Source organism: Ascaphus truei, chromosome 1 (assembly GCF_040206685.1).
Source record: "Ascaphus truei isolate aAscTru1 chromosome 1, aAscTru1.hap1, whole genome shotgun sequence".
In the NCBI taxonomy this organism is placed as follows: domain Eukaryota; kingdom Metazoa; phylum Chordata; class Amphibia; order Anura; family Ascaphidae; genus Ascaphus; species Ascaphus truei.
The window spans coordinates 394886778-394910967 of NC_134483.1; the positions used below are offsets into that span (position 1 = coordinate 394886778).

At 42.5% G+C, this 24190-nt stretch overlaps 1 protein-coding gene across 3 annotated transcripts in view; it reads left to right on the plus strand.

Moving 5' to 3' along the window:
- The window catches only part of NPY1R (neuropeptide Y receptor Y1), a 68549-nt gene extending 45133 nt beyond the window's left edge, over nt 1–23416 (plus strand). For 2 of the 3 annotated variants that reach the window (XM_075612254.1, XM_075612245.1), the window contains 2 exons: nt 19795–20629; nt 20723–23416. In XM_075612254.1, the coding sequence (XP_075468369.1) occupies nt 19922–20629; nt 20723–21139 (1125 nt within the window). In that variant the 5' untranslated portion in view covers nt 19795–19921 and the 3' untranslated portion in view covers nt 21140–23416. Of the gene's footprint in view, nt 1–4968; nt 5117–19794; nt 20630–20722 lie in introns of all 3 variants that reach the window. The other variant, XM_075612264.1, reaches the window with a different exon arrangement.
- Nucleotides 23417–24190: the final 774 nt, after the last annotated feature.

Consider the following 24190-nt stretch of genomic DNA (forward strand, 5'->3'; position numbering starts at 1 on the left):
TTGGAGCCGGGCTATAGCTGTCCTAGTCACCTTGAGGTAGTGCTAGTTGGTAGGATGCCTAAAGGGATAGCCTGTTAACGTGGTCAGGAATCCTGGAGAGGGTCTGCGCTAGGCTGACCAAGATAGGTAGATGCCCAAGTACTGCATGGAAGCCCCAGAGTACTCTAGCCCATTCCAAACCACTTACCGTAGGGAGCACAGACTGGGAGGAAGGAGATACAGCAGACACTGAGAGAGTGAGCCTAGCCTGAGGTAGTGCATACACGAGTCCAGCCTACATTAGGTACACATGGTGGTGCATCAGGGAAATCTTTATTGTGCCGGTGTGGTGGCTGCCCCGCAGAGAGGAGCCCCATGTGCAATACTATTAAGTACAGCGAGAAAATGGCGACCGCAAGAATGGAGGATCCGCACGGTGCGGATAGTCCAAATTGGCGACCGGAGGCTGATGGGGAGAGCACGCCTGGCATGCGCCCCACTGAAGAGCAAGCTGTTACCGAGATGTCTGTCACGAGCCTGCTATGGAGTGGAGTGAGAGCCGTGGCCGCCCCGTTTTTGTCCTGCCTAGGGCATCGAGGCGCTACCCTGGAGGACTGTGTTGAGGATATTGTTATAACAGGAGGGGAACACAGTGAGAATGACTGTCAGTCGGCATACAAACAGATGAACGCTACCTCATTCATTGACCAGACTGACAGTGCGACCCAAAATGGCGGCTCCCGCTTCCCTGGGAGACCGCGTGGGCCGATTGCAGAAAATTCTGCAAATGCAAAATTTACAAGGAATTGGCCAGAAGCGGCGCCAACAGGAGAGCCCCGCCCTGATGGGGGGTATGGCGCGAAAGCTGCGGCCGCGCCTTCATGGACAGTGACTCCCTCAGCCCCAGTGCTGAGCCAACCGATTAGCCTGTGGGACCCTCCCCTAATCTCAACCAGGGGGAGTGGTTTCCAACTATGCCCCGTGGGTATAAATCCAGCGGAGCAAGGAGCTGGTTAGGCGACAGCGCTGCTACCAAAAGAAGTCCCTGCAGCTGGTGTTGTGTGCGGAAAGGAAGGGTATTTTGCACGCAAGGCAGCTGCAAGAAATCGGCTGGGATTGGCGCCAAAGGAAGGACCCCACCAAGTGGGGGATAAGGGCGCGAAAGATGTGACCGCGCCCTCTAGGACTGAAAGAGGTGCGGCCTAAATTAAAGGACATCCTATCCCATTGTGGGACTCGCCCATAATCGCTACTACTGGGGGCGGATTCCAATTGTGTCAGACAAGGGCGGAGCTGAACAAAGGAGTGGCTGACAATCCAACCTCTGTTGGTCACTCACGCGGAACCAGCTTCCAGAACAGACCATTGTTGAAAGTGGCTCCCACCAGGACAATGGCCTGCTCCCCAGACGTGAACAAGATGGTGTCTACTCAGCCCTATGCAGTACCAGGGGGGGTACTGGTGATACGCGTAGCGGGCGCGGAGACAGTGGTGGGCCTCTGCCTGCAATGCAGACTGCCCGGCGGTACCATGGGCACAGCGGCACGCTGTCCCCAGTGTGGCACGCAATACCTGTGGCCTATGCCCACATTTGTGCCAATCCAGACAAATGACCCAACGGGGGATACGGCTAGGCTGTACAGCTAGGCTGTCTGCGGACTGGTAAGAATAGTCCTTGTTCTTGCCAGGCTCCGGTGCTGACACTAGCAGAGGAAGGGCCGTGCCAGGCCAGGACGGCACACGTGGGTGCAGGCGGACTTCCGGATATCATCGTGGAGGAAGAGATCCCGCATGGGTGTCCATCCCAAGATGGCAGCACCTCCGCGTCCGGTGATGACGTCGTTTCCGGCAGAGGCAGCGGAGCAACCGGAAGGAGATCAACCAACGCATCAGCGATCGGGCAGTGGTTCCCGATCAACTAGGAAGACCAGGAGCAAGCGACGGACCGAGGAGGGTGAGACGCAGCCGGCGGTATCACCGCTCAGTGGTACGGGACAGTCCGATAACGGAGAGCGGGTCGGAACCCCGTGGCTGCCAACCGCATACCCCTATGCCCAACCCCACGCCCTAGATAATGCCCCTGCCCCAGTCACCTGTTCCCGGGGATCCTCGTCCAGTTTGGGGGTGTCGGAAGGGTCCTTGGGGGTTGGTGAGAACCGGACTGGGGAGAGACTAGGCAGCTATGCCTCAGAGGGTGGTTCAAGGGGTGGGGGATAATTGGGGCACGTGTCAAAGTCCCGATGGGTGCCTGAAGAGGCTGATGTGCAAGTGGAGGAGACGCCAAAACACGAAAGGTGGTCCAGACCCCGTTCCGCAGGGACCTCTGGGGTATGCTCTTGGAGGGGTACCGATGAGGGAGACTCTCTAGAGTCTGGGCCCGAGAGGCCTAGGGAGACCCGTTGGTGGGCGCCCTTATTTGAGGGATATGTGGGGTGGATGGACCACACGCTGTTCCTATTAGAAAAAGATGATGTGGTGGACTACTGGTGGGCTAAAGGGGAGTTCACGCCCGCCGAGAGGAAGAAGGAGTTACAGATCAGGTGGTTCTTGATAGGCCGGAACGAGATTGAACCAATGGGTCCTGAGATATTATCAGACCCTGTGGACCCAGATGAGCCCTTGTCCTGGGTATTACCAGGGAGAGCGGGGAACGCCAATTTAACAAGGTGTAGTCGGGCTGAAAGGGCCATTACAGCAAAATACAAGTACTCCCATGGCTTGGAGTACCCGTACGTCCCAGAACCCCTCATGCAGGAGATTGAGGATAACAGGGACCAATGGTTAAGGGAGACCATAGAAGAATACATGGTCAATAAGGGGGGTGCCATTACTGGCAGTAAGGCAGAGGAACGTATTGAACACCTAATAAGTGTATGGAGCTTCGGGCGAAGTGTTTATAAGCAGTGATGTATCGGCCTGAGAGGGGTTTGCCGCGCAGTTACAGCATGACTGTACTGGACATGGGGGGTCGGGAGGTTAAGAAACCCAATCCCCGGCACTATTATTAGGAGGTACTGGGTAGCATTGCGTGAGTTCGTGGCTGCTGGTCAGGGCGTGCTTGGCGCGATGTGGGTTGTTGTTTCATAAATCTCATGTTAAAAAAAATGTGTATGTTCCATTTTACAGTGCTTCCTGAGGAAAGGTATTTCAAATTTAGGTCCCAGCCGGGGACGGTGAGATTCACCAGGGGGAGAATGTATCCAGCTGTAAAATGGCTGCAGTCATGTCTCCTGCTGACAGTAAGGCCTGGTAAGTTATGGGCATGCCAGCAGTAATCATGGAGGTTTGCCCTCACACCCTGGTGAGGTGCCCTATGTATGGATGGGAGTGGTCACAGGCTCTGACTCCATGGTTAGTGATGTCAGAGTTGTGTCAGCCCCAGAGGATACATAAGGCACAGCACTGATCAAAAAGTTAGGATTAGATAATAGGTTCTTTCCAGTTCAGGAAGGAGCAAAGAGTGATTATGTTATGAGCTGCGGAATTATGAGACTGTGACCAGGGACCTGGCACAGGGTAGATACCCCTACGGGGATAGGGAATCCCTAATCAAGGAGGAATATTACCTTTCAGAGGGAAGCCGCTGAAAAATTATGTGTGGCTAAAGAACACTCACTGCAAGGGGCAGCTAGCCCACATCCCTCAATAAAGATGACCCTGTTGAAAGATACTCTCGTGTGTAAGTGTGGAGTAATTGCACAGAGAGAAGCACCACAGAGGAGTTCCTTACCAGGACCATCCACAAGCGGACGCTGGGATCCTGATGAGGTGGAGGCGCTGCACTGGATCTAGGTAGGACTCAGCACACTACCTCAGCTGCCTGTCTGGGTTGGCAAATCCCCACACACCATCATGCGGGAGGCTCAGGAGTCCTGTTGCCAACAGGTGCACCACCAGACACTACACTGTAATGGGGACTGGTTAGACCACAGGGGCCAATATGAGATTGGGTGGGTCAGGCCAATCCAGAAAATCCATTACACTAGATTATTAAAATCTACTACTATTATACTATTACTATTATAATCATATGAGATTATTACTAAAATTACTTTTAATATGATTAAAAGTTCTTTATATTTGTGGAGTTCCTAGCCGAGTAGGTTAGTTGAACTGATGCACACAAAAGGGTATTTAATTGTAAGTCACTGGGACTGTCTGCTTTTGTACCTGCTTTCTGCTTTGTGGATATAAGGAACCTATGATGAAACGGAAGAATCTATATCTTGAATGATTGTTTTCATTAGATATTGCTGGAGGTGCAATTTTGTTGCATATATAGGTGCGCCGACGAGTATTCTAACACTTGCCTTAAACTTGCCTTGGAAAATCTGGGGCTATAACCAACAAGATCCAGGTACATGCTGGATACATGCTGCAAACATTTCAGTGACATTTCTGCAGAGACTAATGGCCCATCGGATTAACACAGTTTGAATGGGACTGCCAGGGACCCCTGCTGTTAATCCTGCTGTCTGCAGAAATGTTGCAGCATGTACCCAGTATGTACCTGGGTCTTGTTGGTGATTGCCCCAGATTGGTTTTAGAATACTCGTCTTCCCAGTATACTAGTGCTTCCCAGTGAAAAACAACATCATCATCATCTTTGGAAAACAAAATATAATTCAATGTAAAGAATGTAGCAAGGAACTAATAGCTGTTTGATTATTCAGGTGCTATTTGAGAGTATCATGAAACCAAGTCTGTAACACAGTGCCCCTTCATGAAGAAATATCTTTATCCATATAAGTGAGGTTAGACAGCACTGGTAGCAAATGAGGGGGAGGATATAAGGGAGCAATGGGTTAAAGTATAAATAGTCCCAAATGATATGCCGCCCAGTTGTGCTCCTCTCCTTCGTACAAACATTTGTATAGAAATCTCCTCTTGAGTCAGACTTCAATACAATGTAACTTGAAAGATGTATAAGAATTGCCAAATCACTTGTAGTGAATTGTGTACTCACTGCACCGGTGTTTGAATCAACAGCAGAGTTCCTTCAGCATGCGTGCCTCTCCGATTTGGAATCAAGTGAGACGAGTGAAGAGCCCGAGTAAGCAAGCACAGCAAAGCACAGTAAAGCACAGCAAAGTCGACGAAGGAAACGGGAACCAGACCGGGAAGCCAGCAAAAAAAGGTACAGTAGGTTTTATTTCTGGACAGGAGTTCTTCTCAACATGACTGTCTTTGCTATTTCTTAATAAAAAAAATTCTTTCCACTTTTGTGTGTATTATTTTTTTTTGTGTTCCTAATTCATGCATTTTGTATGTTGAAGTATTATAATATTTAATTATAATTATTTAAAATTCAAGTATGCCTAAGTAATATAAATATACTAATATAGGATATATATTTTTTATATGTGATATTTAACTTTATTATGATTCATGTAGTATTCTTTTGTTTTGTATTTATTTGTTTTTAGCACATTTTCTTTAGTTATTTTTAATTAATAATTCTTAGTTTATTTTTTTTCAAGTATTTCAAGGGGTTAATATTTTTTTTTAAATCTAATCATGCCATTTTAATGTTACGACTTCAGTGTTTGCTGGGGGAGTGTCCGTTTTCCTTCCCTGTTGCCATCTGAATCATTGCTCTCACCTGAGCAGAGGCGATGGGTGTTTCCCATTGGCGTGTGAGTTTCAGTGAAGGTGTGACGGGTACTTCCTCAGCACAAACTTATAGCAAGTCTCTCTCCAAGGTAAATCACTCTTTGATAAAGCGCCTAGTGCACGAAACGCGCAAGGGGATTTTTTTTGTACTTAACAGTCAGGTTGAGAAGAATTCCTGTACAGAAAAAAAACCTACTGTACCTTTTTTGCTGGCTTCCCGATCTGGTTCTCGTTTTCTTCGTGGACTTTGCGGAGCTTCTCTACTCGGGCTCTTCACTCGTCTTATAGCACAGCAATCCTGCATCAACTATGATTGACTCGAATTACAAATATGAGATCGCCGTGCAATACGCCATACATTATTAGAGCTCAGTGAATCTACCCCAAAAATAGAACGCCATTTTGTTTAATCTCGACTGTATATATTTATAGTTACTGGATGAGATTCACCAAGTACAGGTGTAGCAGACGTTATTGCACCCGTTAAAATGATGCGCGGCATTAACGCTAGAGCATTATATAAGAGAAGTAATATTGAAAACAAACAGGTAAGGGGGTAGCACAGGTGTTCTTTAACACTTTATTTTGTGTGTTAACTCATGTAAAAATGTGTGCTACATTTCTACAAATTTCTACAAATATTAAATCTATGAAAATAACTCCAGACTCACTGCCAAACTTGTATGAAGAAATGGCTCCCATATCTTTACAATATGGTGAGTGGGAGAGCAAACTTTCTAATCTTATTAGCAGTCGCCAGTTGTATATATATTACCTCAAGCATCCCTCCAAATAAATTAGGGAGCACACCTGAGCAATATGATAATAACTATGCAAAGTATATGTAAGTGAGTACTGTCTCACACTTCCTAAAGGGATTTCCATACCAACTACAAAGAGTTGATAATAAGCCTAAGGCACCAACCTAATGACTGAAATCATGTCAGATCCAACATGCCTAGAACCCACAACTACTGCTTTTGTAGACCACAGCACTTCTAGTGGAATCTAAACCAGCTGATTACTGTCACATCGTACTTTTGAGCTGCTCACTGCTCACTGCTCACACATATAGCTAATCTAGCTATATGCGTATCTCACAGGTGGTGGACATTGTCTGCTTTTAAAGAAAGCCAGGGGGAGAGAGCTACTACACGTATATGCACTCATGTTGGTGCTACATGATGGATATGCACAAAAATGGCTATGGTATAACAGAACAGGGACAAAAATATTCATCTGCCAGAGTGCAAGAAACATACTGAATTTAAATACTTTAATTTACATCAAATAAAACTCTACTAAATGCTGGAAGCTATTCCACTTTCTTCCCACACAAAGGGGTATTGGCTTGACAAGTCTAAGGGACCTTAGTAATGGTGTATAGTGTCAGACCCAACAGGATCAAATGTTGAACCCACACAATCTCTGTTATTCAGAACAAAAGCTCTAGCAGCGTGAGCTAAACCAGCTGATGAGTTGTTGTGTGCACTGTATATACTAACAGCATACCTCCAAGGGATATCTATTTTGTTGATTGTATTTGTAACCTTCAGATTCAGAATCCATCTGTGGATTATCAAAAATCTGTTCGGGAACGGATTTTTCATTGCCTGTGGGGGAAAAAAAACATTTCACTTTTGGAGAGTGATCTGCAGAAATCCGTGAATTAAATGAACTGCCGGATTTGAAGCAGATCCAAATTTGAAAATAAATTGTCCATCTGTAGCTTACAGTATCTAGCATTCGAGGTAGGTGACATGTTTGTAGAAATTCAACTCTGCTGTGAATTTCCAAGTTTCTTTCATCTATGGATTAGTCTAAAAAAGGCAGACTTATTTTAATCCAGTCCGAGGACTATATATCCCCTCACATCTCCCTCCAAATAACATGGAGAGTGACCTGTGCTCAGAAAGGAGCATTCCTTAGATACCTGGGAGATATGCAAAATATATTTAAAATACACCCCACGCTCCCTAAAAGGATTTCCACAAGTACTATATTGACAAGCCTAAGGAACATTGTGAGGAAGAGGGAACTGTTACGCCGGTGCTGCCTGCAGACAGACCCGTCCCCTGATCTTAAGGGGGAAGTGGTAATACACGCACCCGCAGCAAAGGGAGCGTGTCCGGAGTTTGGTATTAAGCATTGCCAGGCCAGATGTAGTAAGGTAGACAATACTTGCCGGTACCGGGTGTAGAAGTAGAATCGTGATTGTCACGCCGAGGTAAGGGAGCAGAGAGTGGAGAAAGATCGAAGTCCAAGCCGTGTTCGAGGGGAGCCAGAGAGTGCGTAATCCGAGGAGTGCCTAGGTCGGGAGCCAAAGTGGTAGAGTATCATCCATGCAGAGCGAAGACTGAGAGTACAGAGAAGCTAGATAAAGCAGGGAGGTCCAATCAGGAGCGGGGGCAGGTCAGGAGGAACTGCAGGAAGACTCTCCGGATTGGTGCAGCCATTACAAGCCAGGTGAATCTTAGTACTGCAGTGAGTACTCCCGCGCGGCATGCTGGGGTGGAGCCTGAGGTCCGGAGGGCAGGAAGAAGAGTGTGTACTGTGCACGCGCTCCGTAAGGGGCGTGTGCACACGACCCGCGCTGGAGGAGACAGCACGCATGTGTGCGGGGAGAAGGGAACGCGCCCGGCGCTGAGCAGGGGGAATCGCGGCGGAATCACTGATGGGGGTGATCCCGCGACGGCGGCAGAGACGTGGAACCGCAGAGGCCAGTAAGGCAGGGTTGAGGTATGCGTCCAGGGTTTCCCTAAAGGTAGAGAGTGTTCTGTGTGGGGGACGCAGGGGACACTGATTCCTAACAGGAACTAATGTCATGCCCAACAAGATCAAAACCCACAAATGGGGCTTTTCTGGTCAGTAGCTCTAGTAGTGAACTAAATCTGCTGGATAGCTCCACCTTTGAGCGCTACTGCACACACCTGTAGCTAATCTGGCTATTAGCATATCTCCCTGGTATCTCAGGTGAGCTCCTTTTTGTGCACAATGCACATTGAACTGGCCACTTGGAAGTGGATTGCTTTTAAAAGGAGGCCAGGAGAGTGTCCATGAGTATGATTAGCTGTTTACATGATGGGATATATATATATATATATATATATATATATATCCCATCATGTAAATAGCTAATCATACTCATGGACACTCTCCTGGCCTCCTTTTAAAAGCAATCCACTTCCAAGTGGCCAGTTCAATGTGCATTGTGCACAAAAAGGAGCTCACCTGAGATACCAGGGAGATATGCTAATAGCCAGATTAGCTACAGGTGTAAATATTGGCCCAAGCAGCACACGTTTGGTACTAGGTGGCGAGTAGATTTTTTTGTGTGGCGAGTAGATTTTTTGGTGATTTGTCAACCACTGTATATATATATATATATATATATATATATATACAGTGGTTGACAAATCACCAAAAAATCTACTCGCCACACAAAAAAATCTACTCGCCACCTAGTACCAAACGTGTGCTGCTTGGGCCAATATTTACTCGCCCGGGGGTTAAATCCACTCGCCCGGGGCGAGCAAATGTATAGGTTTGTCGAACACTGTATATATATATATATATATATATATATATATAAGAACAGAAAATTACAATAAGCGCAATCACAAAAAGATTAACAAATGATATAATTACCACATATACTGGAGGGTATACTACCTCACAATCTAACTTTCCCTGATTTAGTCTGCAGCCAAAAGATCTACCGCTCCACGGGCTGGTAACAGAAGGATATCCAAACAAGAATGACCTAGGCGCAAGTGAAGACAAGAAAAACAAACATAGGGTAATACGTTCTAACAATTTCACCGCCAGAGGGTAAGATATGCACTTACAGTGAGTAAAATATAATCTGGCCTTGTATCCACTCTGGGATCTGGAACAATTATGAAGAATCTGGAACAACCAGCAGCATCTCATCCGCAGGAAACGTATCCTCGTATGTAGTATCACATGTTGGAAGAGAAGTGGGACACATACATAGTGTAACACAGTTTATTATAAAATTAAATAAAAAATGACAATAGGTAAAATACTCACACTTTGTGAGTTATAGTAAAAGCGTTTGAGAATTTAGAGCTTCTCACACTCATCAAGGGTGGGTATCCGTGGATCTATACACAGTCTATATTAATTCCTTATATAATGTCCTTTTGACCACTTATGGTATTATGGCTAGCTGCCAAAGGTAAGGAGACACTTTTTAGGGCACTCCAAATAATGTCCAGAGCCTCTGAGGGCGGGGTACTCGCTCCGTTGTTGTGAGACCCGTAGGAAGGGGCCGTGTGTCTCTTTAACTGCACCTGATGTGCCAGTAGTACTCGCGCTACTTCAGGGGTACAGAGTGATGTTTCCCCTTCTGTTAGTATCAGTCCCGATCGTCTGTGGACTTTCCCGCTTCTCTGACTGCTCCCGTCCTCCGTGGCCGTCCGGCCACACGCGATGGCGTGATGACGTCACGCCGTCTCGCGAGATTCTGTGTCCAAATCCCCCGGCTCGCTGTGTGGTTCTACGTCCCAAACCTCCTTGATAGAAACATTTACCGTGAAAGTACACCGGTACAAATCACTGCCAGACAGCTGAATATTGCTGTCTATTCTCCCAGATGTCCTGTGTTCACTCTCAGTAGCTCAAAACCACACCCATATATATATATAGACGTGTGGTAACCAGGGGATCCTGGCCCTATGGTTCATTTTCTTTTTTTCCTTGCTGAAATCGTAGCATGGGTTTTATCACCAAGTAGAATCACATCCGCACCTTGTCAATGGTTGACACGGACGCTGCCGGGTTGCTAGAGCGCCTATGACGCATGCGCAATCACCTATGCCCAATTGTGTTTGCACCCTTCCCCTCTCTGTTTGTGTTTCGTTTGCGTCACTAGGGGTTCATTGCGCATGCGCACAGGAGTTGAGCTAGTGCGTTTACACGCGTACCCCTCCCCCCTTTTTAGCCAGGGACGCGATCGAGTCGCTAGGGATACACTGCGCATGCGCGCGTGAATAGAGACAAACAGAATACGTACAACCCCCCCCCTTTACTAGGGACGTGATCGGGTTGTTAGGGGTTCATCGCTCACAAGCGCAGTAGTGACGACAGTTAGAGGCCGTGCGCCCCCCCTCTCTGCCAGAGACGTGTTCGGGTAGTTTGGGGTAAGTAGCATAAGCGCGGTGGAAAGGGACTACTGACATGTTGCAAAACGGCACGACATATAGACACATATGCGGTCACGGTTGAGTCTGTCTGGTTGTCAACACAACACGTTCTGGTAGAGGCAATGCAGGCAACTTCTCTTATGATTGCACATTTATGTATTTATTAAGATCAAGATGTATATGCATGTTCTCTGTTGTTATACACTATGCATAGTTTGTTATGGTTACCAAGACACGATCAGGTTGCACAGTGACGTCACTATGTGGACAGCATTGGTATACCAGGTGACCAAACACACAAGGGTTCAGATCAAGGTGTTTCATTGGTGCTGGTCAGTATCAGTATGTTCGATTGGCTGTGACGTGTTGTGTGTTGTACCTGGGATGGTAATTTGGATTTTCTATGATTGTTTTCAGGTGATTTTATGTTTGTCTTTAGGGGTATATATGGGTGCTTGTATTAGTCTGTTGTGCACTGCCCTGAGGAAGGTCCCGTTGTGAGGACCGAAACGTTGGCGGCCCTGTGTTTCATAATACACATTTTTTACATCAACTTTGCAGTGTGCTGTCTTCTTTGGTCATCAGGATCCCCTGGTTACCACACGTCTATATGCTACATATGGGACAAGCATCTGCCTCCTAACCAAACCGTGAGTGCAAATCTCCATACTATGACTATATATATATATATATATATATATATATACAGTGTTCGACAAACCTATACATTTGCTCGCCCCGGGCGAGTGGATTTAACCCCTGGGCGAGTAAATATTGGCCCAAGCAGCACACGTTTGGTACTAGGTGGCGAGTAGATTTTTTGGTGATTTGTCAACCACTGTGTATATATATACAGTGATGATATGATCTACAACTTGAGTTGGTTACTCTGAATAACCGAAAGGCGTGTATTACTCGCATAAAATGTGAGTAAGATCACTACTATTTACTGAAAGGAAAAAAGTTATATATACTCCTGCGCACGGAATCAGTTAAAAAAGAACCCTAGTTCTTAGAGGTCAAGAGATTTCAAATGAGACCACACTCTAAATGTGTGCGATGCAAATATACTTTTAATAATATCAAAAACCTAATAGTTCTGAAAATAAAATACAAAAATATGAAATTATCCCAGCTGGGTAATAAATAAACCAAATAATATTTAAACTCATAAAACTTAATCAAAAAAATGCCCTAATAGGGGCTGGTTAAAACAAAAACTTGTTACTTGCAAAATGATTAAGCATACATATATTGTATTTGCATATACATGGGTAACAATCTTAAAGATCTTCTAATGTCCACCCTAGTATAACAGGTGCATCCACTTAGAACTACTTGTTAGAAAATCCAAAAATGATAAGTTCTTTAGTGTATATCCCAGTATTGGTGGAAACACTGTGAGTTGTGCTAAATTGGTATAAGTAATATGGGGAATGGCAACACTGTGTGCTTCTGTTATCTATGATGTTATTTGCTGGCTGGGCAAGAGGAAAGAGATGTCAAATACTGTAAGTCACAGATCTCTTGAGCAGACTTTGTGCACTCTGTTTTTCAACCCTCATAGAGTGAAGATGTATTCAGGTGTGTGTTTAGGCAAAGCTAGTGAGTAGCATTTCACCTAGAGCCTACACAGCTCTTAGCACATTAATCCCTGTCTCCACTGATAGTGCAGATATGGGTGCTTTACCTCTTCACTTTGCCGCTCCTAGCTTTAATATGCAGTTGCTGCCGGGATCCTGAGGGGTACTACGACTCACTTGCTGTCTCACTTCCCCCTCCATTGCTCAGCCAGAGTGTTTGTTGGACCGCGTCTTCACCGTGATGTCAGGGTGCGTCTGCAACTTCCGCGTCTTGCGTGTGATGCCTGCGTCTCACGTCTCCTGCCACAGCCGTTCATCCGGTGTTGGCGCCAACAAGATTTTTTTGAAAATTCCTCCTCTCACTTCTACGCATGTAGCGCTTCTACCACTGGTTGTAGATGCTTGAAAAAATTAACCCTACGCGTTTCTCCCATCCAAGGGCTTCGTCAGGGATTGTAATTACATGTTCTAGTGGTTCCTCTTTATAGGGTCAATTTTGAGTATACGCCCTCATTTAAACAAACTAAGATTTGTTAATTAACTTGATTGATGGACACAATGTGTGCACATGATGTAACATAACAGAGAACATCTAAACAGCATATTAGCTTCAAACTGCAGTATATAGTAGAATCATGATGTTTGATCTACTCCACGATTTTATATTATTTATGATGTCTGCTAATTGAAAGTGATCAATAATATCCATGATTATACATGTTGTTTCTAGCAATGGCAGTGTTACAATTGTTATCAAAATTTCAGAGAGAAAGAATTACACATTATATTTCTCATTCTACCTTTATAAAACAGTTATACAGTAACTCTGTATTTAAAAGGAGAACATGAAGTCTTAATTATTCAAAAAGGAACAAAAGAGGTAAAATAAATAAATAAAATTTAGGGGGGATTACTATTACATGTCGAACTTCTTTCCATATTTCAATCTAAAAAATACATTCTAACCTACAGGAAAAAGAGGAATTTAATGAAAAAATTATTTTTCATGAAACAATGTCAGGACTATGTAGACAGATATACTTGGAGACAGATATACTTTGAACACAGATAGTGCAAATGAAAGAAAACATTCTATGTGAAGTTAATGCAAGCTCTATGAATACAGGACAGTACATACCTTTTTATTATTCTTTTATATTATTTATTTTTTTACCACAGTATTTTGCGCTCAGTACTTTTATTTATATATATATATATATATATATTCATATATGAATATATATATATGAATATATATATATAGTGGCGTGAAAAAGAAAGTACACCCTCTTTGAATTCTATGGCTTTACATATCTGGACATAATAACAATCATCTGTTCCTTAGCAGGTCTTAAAATTAGGTTACTCATTGTGCCTACATAATTATATGTAATGCTCTGTGTACACAGTCAGCGCTATGAAATACAGTAAATATTTTATGCTAGCAGGAACAAGTGAATTTCATCTTCATTAAGGTAGTATTATGATGGAATAACTGCCCTAAATCATCAATGTAATTACAATATTGTGAATTTAAGGAATTTATTGAGTTTGCGTGTAGTAATAGTAGCTACCCCGTACTTGAGCATCACTACATTTAGTTGATCTTCACGGGACTAGTGCATCTACATGTGTAATACAAATGTTGTAGAAGTAGCGGCTCAGTGAATAAAGCCACTGACTCAGATAACAACACAGAGTTTGAATCATGGGAACCTGATTTAATTCCTGGTGTCAGTTCCTTGTGACCTTAGGCAAGTCACCTTATCTGTCTGTTCCTCAGGCATCAAACTCACAGATTGTAAGCTCTTCTGTGCAGGGAGGGGTTGCGTTTGTAAAAATCCTATGTACTGCTTACCACTCGCTATACTTTAATTGTGAAGCGTTTTGCATCCCAATCAGAGAAAAGCGCTATGTGAATTGAAGTTATTATTATTAATAATAATAATAATTAATGCAACATAAGTTAACATAGGTGGAGATTCACTAAAGTTCGATGTGAGTTTTTGTACTACAATCCTGCAGTCTTGCAATTGAATCATTGGCTGTTAAAATGAGATAGTGTTGCAACAACCCATATTCACTCACGAGTAAGTCCCAGAAATTGTGTTATTTCCCAGAGTTAACTATTTCACTACATAGTGAAGCTGGGATGCATAACATATAGGCCTTAATTATGCCATTTGCATCCAACTTTTTAAACTAGATATAATGAAAAGAAAATAATACTAACTTTTTAATGGTAGTAAAATAGGATTAACGCAACATTATTTGATTTAGTGAATACGGCTTTAATTAATGGGGGTGCAACTTTAAATTAACATTCCGTTAAATACGCTAACGCTCTTTAATGGATCTGCATAAAAACAATTTCAATTGTTTGTCATAATTAATTAAGGACTCGTTTTTAATGCCTTTTCTAAAATACTCCTATCAGTGCCACAAATATCTTTACATATCATTTTTATGGTGACTCCTATGGTGAAAGAGTTATAGATGTAGCAGATGGCATTACCTACATTAGCATGAGTTAACACACAAAATAATTCATTAAATAATCTGTGTGTTATCTCCTCAACAATTATTTTCAATAGCACTACTGTTAAATAACCTGCCAGAGTTCATTCAATGCATTGCGATTGCGCTACTAGGTGCAATAATGTCTGCTACAGTACAGTACATTGGTAAATTGTTCCATGAAGGGGAGAAGCATGAGTTCTTGTGAATGAGCTTACTAATGATCTGTTAGGCTAAGGTGGTGCAGCCAAACAATCTTCCCTTCTTGTGAAACATATGCACAATTCTGAATGTCATAGAAAAAAATACCATGGCCCTTATTTTATACAGTGCCATCATAGCACTGATCAGGAACTACCGCACACAAAATCTAACTTTATAGAAAAAAGGTTCATGTCTTTTAAGGGCATGATGAGGTCCCATTTTGTGCACTTTGACTACATCAGTTAGGCCTCGGATATAGTAAGCGCTTAGGTGCTGCTGCTCGCTCTCGCTTGCTGACGCTCGCGCTACCAGGAGCTTTTTGCTGTCCTGACAGAGGAGAAAGCAAGCACGCTTGGGAGGCAGGTATCACTGTGTGTGTGTGTCACTTGGTAGCTGTCAGTGTGTGTGTGTGTGTGTGTGTGTCACTTTGAAGTGGTCTGTGTGTTTGTGTGTCACTGGGGAACCTGTGTGTGTAAATGTGTATGTATATTATATAATATTTCAAAAATTAAAAAAAAAGACATGTTGTGAGAATAAATTATTTATTAACATTGTGCAACTTTGATAAATATATTCACGCACGCACGCACGCACGCAAACATACACATGCATACACATACACACACACATGCATACACACACACATTATATATATACACACACATACATTACACACACAATAATCTACTGTAACTGCTCCGCAATCTGTATACACACACACACACACACACATATATATATATATATACACACAGTGGTTGACAAATCACCAAAACATCTATTCGCCACACAAAAAAATCTACTCGCCACCTAGTACCAAACGTGTGCTGCTTGGGCCAATATTTACTCGCCCGGGGGTTAAAGCCACTCGCCCGGGGCGAGCAAATGTATAGGTTTGTCGAACATTGTATAAATATATATATATATATATATATACACACACATACATATATATATATATACACACACACACACACACACAATGCACACACACACACACATATATACACATGCATACACATACACACACACACAATGCACACACACACATATTATATATACACATATATATATATATACACACACACACACACTGTCAAGGATTGGACTTCGGCTGAAGTGGATCCCAGTGGCAGGAACAGCAGGGAGCGAAGTCAGGAAACAAGCAGGGGTCCGAGGCAGGCGGCAGGTAGCGAAGTCAGGAAACAAGCAGGGGTCCGAGGCAGGCGGCAGGGAGCGAAGTCAGGAAACAAGCAGGGGTCCGAGGCAGGCGGCAGGTAGCGAAGTCAGGAAACAAGCAGAGGTCGGCAACGAGGAAACTGGAACAGGAGGATAGCAATAGCTAGCACAGCAGTAAACACAGGAACCTTGCAGATTCTAAGGAACCAGTATAAACAGGCTAAGAGGAACAGGAAAGGGAGGTTTATATAGGCAGGCTGGGAGGTGGAGCACAGGTGCAGAGGTGTCAGGTATCAGAGTCTGAAATGTTCCTTAGTTTAGCAGCAGCACTCCCGGTGGGCAAGTATAGGTACTGCAGGCTAGAACCAGACATTGAGAGTGGCGGCAGTCCCGGTGGCCAAGCATGGGAACAGCAGGCTAGAAAATATGACACACACACAAATACACATTATATATATACACACACATATATATATATATACACACACACACACACACAATGCACACACACACACACACACACACACACACAATGCACACACGCGCACACACACACACACACACACACACACACACACAATGCACACACACACAATGCACACACACACACACACTTGCACACACACATACATTATATATACACACACATACACACACACATACACACACACATTATATATACACATATATAAACACACACACACACAAATACACATTATATATACACACACACACAATGCACACACACACAATGCACACACACATGCACACACACACATATATACACATGCATACACATACACACACAATAAACACACACACAATGCACACACACACACAATGCACACACACACACTTGCACACACACATACATTATATATACACACACATACACACACACATACACACACACATTATATATACACATATATACACACACACACACACACACACACACAAATACACATTATATATACACACACACACAATGCACACACACACATGCACACACACACACACACACATATATACACATGCATACACATACACACACACACACACACACACAATGCACACACACACAATGCACACACACACAATGCACACACACACACACTTGCACACACACATACATTATATATACACACACATACACACACACATTATATATACACATATATATACACACACACACACACAAATACACATTATATATACACACACACACAATGCACATACACACACACACACACGAGACAGGGATCGGGGCAGAAGGGGGACAGGGACTGGAGCAGAAGGGGGACAGCGATCGGGGCAGAAGGGTGTGAGGGACCGCAGCAGAAGGGAGACAGCGATCGGGGCAGAAGGGGGAGAGGGACCGGAGCAGAAGGGGGACAGTGATCGGGGCAGAAGGGGGAGAGGGACCGGAGCAGAAGGAGGACAGCGATCGGGGCAGAAGGGGGGGAGGGACCGGACCAGAAGGAGGACAGGGACCGGAGCATCACCCTCTCCCCCCCTCCTACACAGAAACACAGACACACACAGACACACACAGACCTCTGTGTTGCCGGTGAAGGACCGGACCGCTTCCCCGAGCGTCAAATTTCAGTTTGCCGCTCTCGGAAGAGTTTCTACTACTCAGCGCGCATCAGCGCGCATGCGGAGGGAGAAACTATAGCCGTGCTGATAACAGATGCTTTCTGCATCTGTTCAGTGCGGCTCAGCCCGCCTCAGCCCGCCTCAGCGACGCTGAGTGCACTATGTCCTGGGCCTTAAACAAACAAAATGTGCTATCATACTCCTAGCATTTGCTCTCTGATATTCTTATGCTTTGCTTTGTCTCAATCCTGGTGTTACATTACGTTTGATTCAGAGTGTTATCAAGTGATGTTAACACCATTGTAGAATTGGTAAAATTAGTCAAATACAGTACAATGTTAACATAAGGAAAAAAATAATACATGTACAGTAGCTGTTAAAACGGCAAATACACTGTAATACATTAGTTTATATCACAATTACTTGAGAGGTTTACAAATATGTAAATATACAACATACACAATATTTAGGTTTCATAAGGAAGGTATATAGAGAAAAAATAAATAGTGAGATAATCTAAGAAGGTGAAGAAAGGAAATAAAAACTAATTTTCTTTCTCACAACAGAGGAACAAGTATACCAACAACTGTCAGATGTTATAATTTCTGCTATATACAATCTACACTACATGCTGTCCAATGCATTCTATTAATAATTTTTATATTGTATTGATTCACTTTTAAGATCATTTAGGCTAGAAATAGCTGACTGAATGAAATTCAACCAATTTTCTTCATAAATTGAAATGTTTATATTAAAAAAAAATCAGATACAGCATGGATACAAATATAAGTATTTAAAGTTGGGGGAATGGTACTATTTTTATATTTGTTATAAATAAAGAGAATCTATAACATTTTTACCTGTATAAGTTTCTAATTCTAATCGGGTAGTTCAATTACTTAATACCTCTTTAAATATATATTTTAAGCAATTGATGTTTAATTTTGACCAAATAGAACATAATACAGAATATTAAAATGACTAAATTTAATAAGTTAATTTAACCATAGGGAAAATTGTTGTTTAAGATATGCATTAATATTAAATGGTTCACATCAAAAATTCTAAACAATTCTGCTATTTTCAGTAACTGGATTAGCTCTCTCTTCCATCCTTCCTATAAAAGCTTAGTATGGTTAATTTACAAAAGTTGGCAGAAATATTTAATTTTTAGATGCCCACTGTTGAAAGCATGAATATATTCTGTTTGTGCCAAACAAAAATCTGCCGCAATGTTAATTAAATGTTATTTGATATACTGTATCTTAAAGTCTAAATTTTGTGACTAAAGCAACAGTTAAAGAATGTTATATACTCTATCATAATTTGTTTCACTTTACTCTTTCCTAACCCCTACCATTTATAATGTACAGTCCCTACATCAGGATGCAAATTGATGAATAATAGACTGAGATGAGCATAAGTGGAAATTGTTCTCTTAATGTCAATTTAGTGGCAAAACGGTAGAGATGGATGACATTTTTGCCAAAATTTGAATCGGATTTTCGAGTTCCTTTAGCCACGGATTCTACCACCCACCACCACACAGGTTTGATTTGGATGTATCTGGCTAGATTTTTTTAGTGCCCATTCCACCTTCGGAATTTCATGCGGGAATCAGATTTTGATAAAACCAGGGCAGAAAAATCCACGGGTCAGATTTTGACAGTTTTGCCCATCAGAACAAAACAGTATTTTGTAGCTTTTAAGTCATAACTCCCTAGTGTTTCTTTTTTTTTTTTAAATTAAAGTCTTGCTTTATGGTTTTTTTTATTGTAAGACTTGTCTGGAATTCTCAGTCTACTGATATTATGTACAAGTATCACACTGTTTTACTGTGGTATGATGCCTGCTGATGTTTCTTTTCAGTTCCCTAATACATTTTTTCCCATAGTACCTTTCCTAGTGTAAAAGCAAAAAATATAAACGAATACATTTTCTCTTCACAGATTACACACAGTTATTAACAATATGACGGGTCAGTTGCATGGCCTGTGGATTGCTCCCTGCAGGAAGGCAACTACAATGACATCTTCTGTGTTCAACTGAAGGATATATTGATTTTTTTTTAACCACATGAACAAAACAGAGGGGGAAAAAATGAATTTCTCCAATTTTCCAGATTTTGAAAATGAATCAATTTATTTAAACTCTTCAACACCGGTGCCAAATGATGAAGACTGCAGCTTGCCATTAGCAATTGTTTTTACCTTAGCACTTGCCTATGGAGTTGTGTTGATCCTTGGACTCTCCGGAAATTTGGCCCTCATTATCATCATCTTAAAGCAAAAGGAAATGCGTAATGTCACCAATATTCTTATTGTAAACCTCTCATTTTCTGATCTGTTAGCAACAATCATGTGTCTCCCCTTTACCTTGGTTTACACGCTAATGGACCACTGGATTTTTGGGGAAGCTATGTGCAAGCTGAATGAGTATGTACAATGTGTTTCAGTAACAGTTTCCATTTTTTCTTTGGTTCTTATCGCTGTGGAACGTCATCAACTGATAATCAATCCTCGTGGATGGAGACCTAGTAATAGACATGCCTGCATTGGAATCGCAGCAATATGGATTGTAGCTATGGCTGGTTCTTTACCTCTTATGGTGTACAGTGTTTTAACTGATGAACCATTCAGAAACATAACCATTGAATCATATATAGGAAAATATGTTTGCCTAGAAGAATTTCCACAGGAAGAATTCAGACTATCTTATACAACTTTACTGTTTGTGATACAGTACCTTGGGCCCCTTTGTTTTATTTTTGTATGCTACACAAAGGTAAAATGTTTCTGTATTTATTTCCAATAAAACTTGATACACTTAAATCATTCCAGATCTTCACATTTCTCTGTATCTTTTATTTTTTTTTAGATATTCCTAAGGTTAAAAAGACGAAACAACATGATGGACAAGATGAGAGACAATAAGTACAGATCCAGTGAAACAAAAAGAATCAACATCATGCTTTTATCCATAGTGGTGGGATTTGCTGTTTGTTGGCTGCCTTTTTTCATCTTCAACTTGGTGTTTGATTGGAATCACGAGGCAATTGCAACCTGCAACCATAACTTATTATTTTTGATATGCCACCTAACCGCAATGATCTCCACATGTGTGAACCCTATTTTCTATGGATTCCTTAACAAAAACTTTCAGAGGGATTTACAGTTCTTCTTTAATTTCTGTGATTTTAGATCTAGGGAGGATGATTATGAGACTATAGCTATGTCTACCATGCAAACTGATGTTTCTAAAACATCTCTGAAGCAAGCAAGCCCAGTAGCATAAAAAGGATGATGTAATGACTGTCTAGTGGCAGTAAATGTGTTGAAAATGTTTATCCAAAAAAAAGCACAAATTCATTACACAATTAATTTTCATATAAAGATGTTCCTAGCACCAAACACCGTTGACACTAGCATGACACTGGGACTCCTGGAATTTTCAGTAATAGTTGAAGCAACAACTTCCACACAATTTAAAAAATGGGATAAATGTTGCTTTTTGTTACTGTATAGTCTGACACTTTTTGCCACAATTTTGTTAACGAAAGTTCTGCAAAAATATAATTGTCCTCCAGAGCCATTGTGCAACTATGTGGTGTTGACACTGAGAACAACCTTAAATATGATGATCACTTAAATATGTATAATATTGTAGGAGGTATTTATTATGAGAGTGACTTTTGTACCTATTATACAGTAACAGACATGGATGTATCATACACAATACTATTTTATATCACATTAATATACATAGTGGCATAGTCTTGGACACCAGTCAGTTGTGAGGTAGTGCAAAGTATTTGCTTTGTATTTGCAACACAATGACATTGACTAATACAGGACAGGCAAAAGACTTGATACAAACATACATATTTTGTTCAGTTCTTCACATATCAGGACATTTTTTTTCCCTTAACTAAGTAGCTTTACAAGCCAAAATTTAAAAATGAATTGTCCATTTGGAACAGACACGAGTTTGAGCTTCAGCATCATATTTTGTAACCTACAGTCAACCTCTCAGATGATAAATCAGCAAAGTAAATAAATGCATTGCAGACTCCTCTCTCAGAGAAGGGGTAAAAGTAAGATGAAACTTGTGTGCTCATGCATTTTGGAGCCTATGTATTAATGCAGAAAAGTGTTCTTGAATGCAGAACTTACGTTTTGTTGAAATTTGAAACACCCCATTGCAGTATAATCATACAGTAGTACATAAAAATATCACTAGTGAGCACATTCACATGTCTCAGACAGGTCTGCAACATGATTTTCACCATTATCTCCTAGCATACAGTGCTTCCACTGCAGCCAGGGATTATGGGAAATGACATGCAAATGAGCATACAGTGTCACCTTTTGCTTCATGTCCATTATAATTATAGAGTGTCTTAGCATGGGCCTAAGAGACCCTGATTAAAAATTACCAATTTTAATTCCAAAATTGTGGTCATTTACTAATATTGTTAGTTGTAGAAAACCACAAATTGTTATTCAAGTTTACTCTTGTTTTTGGTAGGCTTGAGATTTCATTCTGATAGTGAATAAAGCAACCTGTGAAATTTGTGATGCATTGTGGACTGCGTAATGCATGGCGGTAAGAAGCAGTTCAAACTGTTACCTTAAAAATCCTTACTTGCCATGTATGTATTGCAATAATAATAAATACAACTTACCCTTTTAGTCAATGACATACTATCTACATAAATGCAGAGTATAACATTTGGTCAGAAAATTGCACTGAGAAACGACAGTTTGTGGATTTTTTTTTATTTGTGACACTATTTAGCATTTGTTCTTGACACCCCATAATTCCCATTTTGTTTAAATCTGTAAGCAATTATGAATCATGCTTTCACCCCTTAAATTCTCTTCTGAAAAAAATGTTTCTTTCTTTGTTGCCCATCATAGCCATCAAAGTTTTTTATGCAGGAAAGTATGGTAACGCTCTTTAAATATACATAGGTGTATTTGTTTATGGAAGCAGTGAAGCAGTGTGGGCAGCTTGTGTTGAGAGGAGTGGAGGAGGCATTCAAGCTTGTGTGGGGGTCGAGCCCCCGGACCATGCACTAACAGCCTGTGATTAGCTTCAGCTGCTGAGGGACATATTAAGCAATGAACATAGATGTTCTAGCTCAGGCCTGCACAACACACGGCCCGCACAACATAGCTTTGCCCGCTTTCCCCCTCCTCCTCCCTCCCAAGCCAGCACTATCATCTCCCTCCCCCACCCACGAGCCTGCTCTCCCCCTCCTCCCCACACCCCCCGAGGCTGCCCTCACGAGTCTATGAGGACGGCAGGGTAGAAGTCTGCTGTTAGAGAGCACGCGTGTGCGCTTCTTCCCTCATGTGCAGTCTGCCTGCTCTGCTCAGTCTGCTGCCCGCCGCCTCCACCTCCACTGCCTCAACCGATGATATGATGATGTGAGATTAAGAGAAGGTGGGCGATGTGAGATGCAGAAATGAGAGTGATGTGTGATGCAGGGGGGAGAGTGATGTGAGATGCAGGGGGGAGAGTGATGTGAGATGCAGGAGGGGAGAGGGTAATGTGAGGTGCAGGGGGTATGGTGATGTGAGAAGCAGAGGAAAGAGGTTTATGTTAGATGCAGGTAGAGTGGGTGATGTGCGATGCAGGGGGGAGGAAGATGTGAGATGCAGGGGGGAGAGGGTCATGTGAGGTGCAGAGGGAGGGTGTCTGGTATGACCATGCTCATATCTCCCATAGCATCCCACATCATCATCATATCTCCCCCAGCATCCCTCATCATCATCCTCATATATCTGGGGGGGGGGTGATATGATGATCTGGGGGGGGAGAAGATATGATGATGAGGGGTGCTGGGGGAGATATATGAGGATGATGATGAGTGGTGCTGGGGGAGATATATGAGGATGATGAGGGGTGCTGGGGGAGATATATGGGGATGATGAGGATTGCTGGAGGAGATATATGATGATGATAAGGGGTGCTGGGGAGATATATGAGTATGATGATGAGGAGTGCTGGGGGAGATATGATGGTGATGATGAAGGGTGCTGGGGGAGATATATGAGGATGATGATGAGGGGTGCTAGGGGAGATATATGAGGATGATGATGAGGGGTGCCGGGGGAGATATGATGATGATGATTTTACCCGTGTGGCCCAAATCTGTTTTCCTTGGAGCAGTTCGGCTCTTCTCACTTTACAAGTTTTGCAGGCCTGTTCTAGCTAGTGAAGCTCAGCAGGGAGAAGCGAGCTAGCTTGTTGAGAAACCCTGATTGTAAAAAAACAGGGTCACTTTGGATGGTCAAGGCATGCAGACTTCCATGCAGTTTTTCAATTACTGTTCACAGA